This window comes from Vipera ursinii (genome assembly GCF_947247035.1).
Source record: "Vipera ursinii genome assembly, chromosome: Z".
Lineage (NCBI taxonomy): Eukaryota > Metazoa > Chordata > Lepidosauria > Squamata > Viperidae > Vipera > Vipera ursinii.
This window is the reverse complement of record NC_139517.1, coordinates 19,949,024-19,957,023: the sequence shown is the minus strand read 5'-3', so window position 1 is coordinate 19,957,023 and position 8,000 is coordinate 19,949,024. Positions and strand designations below refer to the sequence as shown.

Here is an 8,000-nt window from a genome sequence, read left to right as displayed (position 1 = left end):
GTAATCTTCACTTAATGACTGGTCACTTAGCAACCATTCAAAGTTACAACGGACCCTGCCAAAAGTTAGTTATGACCTGGTTCTAGAGTTCTGATGGCTGCATTCCCCCACAGTTCAATGAGCACACGTTGAGTGCTTGGCAACCAGTTCACCTTTATAGCTGGTTGCATCATTCCACAGTCACACGTCCATAATTTACAACATTATTTTGCCAGTTTATGGCCTTTTCAGATAGTTTTCAGCAAAAAAAAATCCCATAGGAATACATCGATTCTCTTAACAGTCACAAAATGTCATAAAATGGTGTTAGGTCATGTAGGTGGCTTGACTTACGACTGTCATGAGTTACAATAGAAATTACAGGCTCCCTTATGGCTGTACTGTAAGTTGTGGGGTAGGAAATGGCAAGATAAATGCTTTGATCTTAATTGCTGTGCCTTAGAACCAGCTTCAAATTTGAGCAAAATGCCTTTTGGTGAGCTCTTACCTCTGTTAACCCGTGCTATCAAATGTGACAAGCATCAGTTATGGTCTACACAATGCCCTGTGGCTCCTTGGTAAGTACCTGCACACATACACACATATACACTCCATTATAATTTTCTATAATTATAATATAAGAGGACTCTCTTTTCAGGATTGTAGGGAACTGAAAGAGATGGAAAAGAAAGTGAAACATCCTAGGTAAGTATTAATGGGCAATTTTGTTTGAGGGGGTCATTGACAGCTATTCCAGTTGTTATTTATGGTATATCATATATGGACTAGCAACATATATTAATATTTCACCTAGATTAGTAAAACATAATAAAAATATACATTTTAAAAAGATCTATATTCAAATCCAATGGCTAGGTCATCTAACCATTGAAGCACAGCATCATTTATGTGAAAATAAAAATCAGATACTAAACCGGTACATGCCCTCAGCTTACACAGCCAATTATGATGTGATCTACAGTTTAATATAAAAAGGTAAAGGTTCCCCCGCACATGCGTGCTAGTCGTTTCCAACTCTAGGGGCCAGTGCTCATCTCCGTTTCAAAACCGAAGAGCCAGCGCTGGCTTGTGCAAGGATGTCTCCATGGTCATGTGGCCGGCATGACTAGACGCCAAAGGTGCACGGAACGCTGTTACCTTCCCACCGGAGTGGTCCCTATTTTTCTACTTGCATTTTTACGAGCTTTCAAACTGCTAGGTTGGCAGAAGCTGGGATGAGTAACAGGCGCTCACTCTGTTACGCGGCACTCGGGGTTCGACCCGCCAAATTGCCAACCTTCTGATCGACAAGCTCAGCGTCCTAACCCACTGAGCCACCGCATCCCTATACAGTTTGATATAGGAGCCCGCAATCACACTGAGGGGAAGATACTATGCCCCATTTATTCAGAGAGTCCCTGAAGACTCCATGTGAGGTGAGAATCCTATTCAGGATTGCCCATTGCTGACGTGGTAGTTCAAAGCCTGGCACCTTTTTTGTGGAGTCATTTATATGTCCTCGTATGTCTGGGCATTCAGCAACCCATTTGGCTTTCCATTGGAAATCAATGTTAAAGTTGTTGGGCAGATGTTGTGCATGTGCCAGCAGGGCCTTCCTGGATTCGAGTCTATTTGAGCTATTCCAATATGGCCATTCTGATGCCATCCATGACTTATTGAGGTGCTCTTGTGAAGGACCAACTGGGAACACCACACACTTCACACTGTATATCTTTTGCCTGTATTTTACACCTTGAACACACATGTAATTTGAGCTGGGGCTCAATCTCAAAAACCTGATATTTGATTAGCTCTACCACCCTTTTCCTTTGATAGCAGGGCTTTGGGCCAAAATATGTAAAGAATCAAAACGAATGAAGTGTGCCTAAGTATGCTTGAAATGTATACCTGCATTTTCCCCAAACTACCAGCCTCACTTTCTCTCTGTGGAATATAATATTTCTGTCTCCCTTTGCACCTGGGACCTTCGTCCCCCTCAAAGCACATGCTGGGAAGAAATGTGTTAGTTTTCAGGTGCCAAGGTTCTCCAGGTGCCTCACACTACCTACTCTGTACTTTCCCTCCTATATGCCAACTGAGAAGGATACTATTCTCTGCACTCGCACAGTTTGGTTTGGACAAATTGCTTGCATATTTTTGTATATCACAGAGTGCAATCAATAATCTTGGCAATTTGATATCCTCTCATTATGATGCTTAATTTGAGGCTTGTTGCATTCTCTCTCTCTCTCTCCCTTATGATCAAGGAGCGTGTTTTTTTCTCCCCCTTTTTAACACTTTCAATTCAGCTGAAAAGAAGAGTGCTTCTGCGTAGCTCCAGACTGGATCCAATTCTACTGAACAGTTTCAACAGATTCAGGATTAAGAATAGAGCCAGTTTCAAAACCAGCCACAAACTCCTGTATCTCTGTTGTTTTTAAAACACTTAAATGATTTTTACTTCCGATTACAAATGTGCAATTGCATTAGTGCATTAGCCTTACTGTACATCTCTGTTTTGACTCAAAACATTTGAGGTTGAAACTGTAGGAGAGCTTAACTGTAGATCCATTGTAGATACTCAAGATCAGGAACTACTGAGTCAAACAAGATTTGCCATGAAATAGTATTGTATTCTTATCAGTTGCACAACATCAGTTCTGTGTAAATGAAACACTGGAGAAAATTCTTAACATTGGATGATGCACTGCATTCTCATGACATACCTATGTCAAATATAGCCTTAAGGAGTTGCGTTGCCCAACATGTAATACTTGGCTAAATTTAATCTTGTTTTATTTTGTTTTGCTGTGGCTATCTTGTGCAGACTGGCCCATTTGACTCAATGACCTACTGTATGTGACTCTTAAACATGAGCTGATATAAGTTAGCAAAATTAAGTGTATTCTGCAAAGACTACCCTCCCCCCAACCTTTGACAGTTAGACATTTCCATTGATACTGCTTTTCAGAAATCCTTTACTCTCCTTCCCCACTTCAAAAAAAAAAAGTCAGGCACAAATCAGGTTACAGTTTTTTAAAAATTATCCGAATAACATAGTTGTCAGTTAACACTATACAAAACTCTGAGTGGGAGACCATGAAAAGGATCCCCACGATGTTACTTCCAGCTTAAGGGAATTACAATAGTTCAGGACATCTTTGAAAAACAAAACACAGAGAGCAAAACAAAAGAGAAATAAGAATCTTTTTTTCCAGGGAAAAGTCAAATAGATTTACAAGCCAGAATATCTCTGTAAAAGGAATGGGGCTTAATGCATTTGTTCAAAGTCCTATTTCTTTCTGATGAATTTCTTTCTATCCCTGTCTGAGGCAGGTGGTTGTAATAGGTAAAGATCAATGGTCAGGGAAGAAACAGACCCCTTTGTTTACCCAGGCCCCTGAGAATAGCCAAAACCTCCACTAATTATTAACCAGAGAGCAAATAGCTCCAGTCCAAGGCAATTGTAGGGTCAGGATTCGTTCCCACCCCCACCCCCCATCCACTCCAAACAACTTTTTTTTTACTAAATCCAAACTTGCTTCTTTGCTCCCTTCAGACTTTTTTCCCCCCTGCATTATATTTGCAGGTAATTCTGGCCTTTGTCCAATATTCACATCTTTCTATAAATCATGTGTTATTTATGCAGGTTTGGGTTGGTTACCTTTTCTCTTTCCAAGTCTCCTTCCATTCATTAAGTCCCCAATTTTTTCAGTCAGACATGCATTCCATTCCTCTTGCGTTCCTTGCAGAACGAAATTCACCTCTTTCTTTTTTTTTCCAACTCTGTCTCTCTCTCCTTATTCTGTAAGTTCAGATTTTGACCAAAAAAATGGCTTTCGTTTCAGAGGAGCCGAAAGGATTTATACAACAGCCAGTTCTCTGTGCCATTTTTTGTTCCTCTCATTATTTAATTTGTCTGCTTCTTGGTCTATTCTCATAGCCCCCTGCTCTTGGTACATTTGCTGATTGAGATAAAGGATGTTAGTTAGTTAGTTTGTTTGTTTATATAAGGGGGACGTCTGAGCAGTTTACTTTTTTTTTTAAAAAAAAGAAAACCATATAACAAAAAATAACCATGTACATTCAGGAAAAAAAAAATACGAGGAAACAACTGTTGGGGCTCCACACCCATCCTGCCCCAAAGACTTCGAAATATTTTGGAACCTCATCAGAATGAGAGCCTTTATCCCAAAGGTGCTTTTTTCACGAGACAACTGGGCTTTATTGTTTTTCTTGCAAATGACCAGCTGTCTTCAAGAAGTATAAATCCTGCCATCCAGTCAGAGCTGAAGAAGCTTCTTGGATGAGAAGCCAACCGTCTTCAAAGAAAAACAACAAAGTCCTGTTGCCTCATGAAAAAAGCACCTTTGGGACAACCATGACTTGGATGACTGAGAACCTCCATAGACAATGAGACCCTTAGAGATTTCTGGATGGGATGCTGTTCCAGTGGACAGATACTGCAACAGAGAAGACATACTTCCTACTTTTCCATACTGCTTATTTAAAGGGATTTAGAATGCATCTCTTTGCCTAATCTTACCAGGTGGATAGAAAATATTAGAACAGGCAATTCTCAAATAAACAGGCCAATGAAGGGCTTCATAGGTAATAATCAGCTCCTTAAATTACACCTGGAAACAGACTGGACACCAGTGCAGCTCCCACAGCAGCAACGATAAATGACCAAACTAGAGCATGAACATCATTGCCTGCACTTACTGCATTCTGGAACATAAGTTCCAAGAGGTCTTCAAAGGCAGACCCATCTGCATCATATTGCAGTAGTCCATTCAAAAGCTCTCTAGGCATTGGTGACTATCTAAAGGGCCTCCCAATCTAGGTACAGCTGCAACTTGTGCAACAGGCAAATCTGTGCAAAGACCCTCCTGGCCACAGCTTGCTACCTGCTCTTTGAATAAGAGCTATGTATCCAGAATGATCCTCAGGTTGCCTACAGCCTAAAGTGGGGGAGGAATGTCTCATATAAAACTAAATATGGAAAGTCCCCAGATCAAGGGTGTGTGTGTGGGGGGGGACATACATATAGTCCATTTTGTCTTGTCAGGATAGAATCCACTTTTTCCTCCCCATCGAGACCTGAACAACCTCTAGACACTGTGACAGGACATTGACAGCATCATCTGGACAGTCTGGGATCAACATGGGTATCATCTGATACTGGTGATATTGACAGATGACCTTATCTAGCAGTTTCATGTAGTTGCTGAATAAGAGGCGAAAGCATCAGGCCATCAAGTCCTGATGCACCTCATAAACAAAGAGCTCTGGGTGCAACATCCCCTCCCCCAAAACTGACTGGAATGAACCACTGGAGCAAGAGGAGAACCACTATAAAATGAGGGCTCCCATCCCCAAACCCTGCAGCTGGTCCAAAAGGTTACTACGATCATTGTTACTGAAAGCCACTGAAAGATCAAGAGCACCACTCCTATCCCAGCTTCACCAAAGATCATCAGCAAGTACAACCAATGCTGTCTCTGGATCGTTCTGTACTATACTACACTGTACAGCCTGAAACCCAACTTAAATGGATCCAGATAATCTCTTTTCTCCAAGATCCTCTGCAGCAGTTGCCTGACCACTTTTCATTATGGCAACCTTCTGTTTAAAAGTCAACCGGTTGGAAACTTAACTCATACTTCATCATTGCTGACAGGGCTGCTTTTGAGGACATCCAACTGGCTTGGAAGCCCAAGCCACATCTTGTGCCTCACAGTGCAGTCTTCCAAAAGAAGGAACAGCCTGAAGTCTTTGAAGGGGCAACAGGAAAAAGGAGAAGACCACTACTTTGGCCCGAGATAGCTACAATACTTCATTTTCCATATGGCAAAGCCATTGCTATCATGCTGTTTCTATTCTTCTTCATCTAACTTATTTTTCACCTCCATGCCCATGTTATGCACTGTTAACCTATCCATAGACTTTTCCTAAAGCTGCCTTTGTTTGTTCAGCTGCCCCATTTGTTCCTGCATTTCACTTTTGTTTGCTGATGTATTCATCTCATTGAAAAAGATTTGTTCATTCTCTCACATATCCCTTTATTTGTTCACATTTCCTCAGTCACTCCACATCATTCAATATACTTGTATAGCCACACATACATTCACATATATACATGCACCAACATTCCAGTGTTGCCAGAGTTCACAGCTGAACCCAAACTGATAAGGTTGTCCTATCTTCTGGTTCCAGAGGTCCTCGGGCCAATAATGCCTGTCCTAGTTTGGGTCTTCCAATATCTGGCAAATTTCACCACCACAACTGCTCATACATAGTCCCTCTTGTCAATGGTACTGCCTGGTGGAGCAGTAGATCTGGCTGGAACAGAATAGGCAATACGGCCTGGATAACGGTTGTCCCGTGGTGGGCAGGAGCAGCATAGGAGTGATCCTCCAAGGAGCAGTAAGGCAGAAGCTGACCAACCAACATAGAGAGCAGCCCCCAGTTCCCTTTTGAGGGGTTCAGCCACAATTGGATTGTAAAAGTCACGGATGATGGAGTTGGCAGACCAGCAGACAGGAATAAGTGTAAGAAGTCCTGAGACGATAAAGAAGGCACCTGAGGTAATGACAATACGTGCCTTGGCACCTTCTTCCTCCACGCAGTTGGTACACTTGGCTCCAACAATACCCACCAACAATGCCAGGACAGCAAGCACCACAGAGATAACCATGAGGGCCCGGGCAGCTTGGACATCTTGAGGCAGGGCTAGCATGGAATCATAGATCTTGCACTGCATCTGGCCAGTACTCTGTACCACACAATTCATCCACAGTCCCTCCCAGATCACCTGTGCCACAACAATGTTGTTTCCGATGAACGCTGAAACCTTCCACATGGGCAATGCACACGAAAGGATAGTCCCCAACCAGCCAAAGATGCACAGAGACAGAGCCATGATCTCTAGCCCCGCAGATGCCATTATGGCTATCCTTCACTTTGGCTATAAAATGCCCACCTCTTTTTTTTCCCTTTCTTCTTCTGCCCTCTGGGAAGGCCAAGGATGATGGATTATGGACAGAAACCCCAAGAGACAAGTTGTTTTCGGTAGAAATCAATGAAGACGAGAATTCAGAAAATACTCCCTCTCAATGGTGGTAGGGGACATCAGAAGTCTTATGTTTTCACCCTGAAAAAAAAACTAATAAATCAATCCCAAAAGAACGTTGCACTCGTGTGGCTGTCCAAGACAAAGAAAACGTACAGAGCTTTTTGTTAAAATTAACTCTCTCTAGTAGATCAGCGAGCAGAACTGTTACAGAAGAGGCCTTCTTGGGTTACCTGCATACGGAAAGCAGCTTCGAAGATGGCAATCTATAGCTTCTGAGAGTCGGTTTTTGATGTAGGGTCATCCAGAAATAACTGTCTGTGAGGTGTCACTTTAGGAGCTGGGTTGGAGAAGGACAGGCCAAAGTCTGAAAGGTGAAGAACCCCTAAAGGGGAAATAAGGATAAATCCAGTGCTATCTTTTCTCGGTGGCTCCGACAACCTGTTTGTTATTGCATTGTTCTCCTTCACAGGTACCTGTTTGTCTAGAAGGATCCCAAGGGAGCCTCAGCTTAGGGACAGTGAGGGGCGGGTTATATGAACCCCCAACAGGTGGATGGGAGGGGCAGAAGACCAATCCGAGAAGGGCATTGGGGGATCCATGGTAACCAAGGCCTGGGTGGTGGTGGTGTTATGGAGAGAGTTTGAATATTTCTTTATTTTCTGCTGGCGAGTTGGGAAGCTGCCCATTCCAGAGGAGAACAAGGGGGGGGAGAGGAAGAGGCCGAGAAAAACAAGCAAGGGTGGAAAGGGAGGGAGGGAGGGAGGAAGGAAGAAAGACAGAAAGACATAGAGGGAGTTATTGTGGTCAAATTCTTCTAGAAGAGAAATTTTAAAAATGGAAACTATTAGATAGTCATTATGCCAACCAGGCATAACTCCAAAGTTACATAGAAGGGTCACATCTACTATTTAAATTAACTGAACACTTATTAACACAGGGGTCC

The 8,000-nt window shown here is 42.6% G+C and overlaps 1 protein-coding gene across 1 annotated transcript; it reads right to left on the bottom strand.

Moving 5' to 3' along the window:
- Positions 1-6,271: 6,271 nt before the first annotated feature.
- LOC310648545 (claudin-9-like) lies at positions 6,272-7,519 on the bottom strand (the record flags this gene model as incomplete). The annotated part of the gene is made up of 2 exons (XM_083376445.1): positions 7,288-7,519; positions 6,272-7,135 (listed from the first exon to the last, which is right to left on the bottom strand). The coding sequence occupies exon 2, from the start codon at positions 6,926-6,928 to the stop codon at positions 6,272-6,274; it is 657 nt and encodes a 218-aa protein (XP_083232571.1). The 5' UTR covers positions 6,929-7,135; positions 7,288-7,519.
- Between the last annotated feature and the right edge of the window lie 481 nt (positions 7,520-8,000).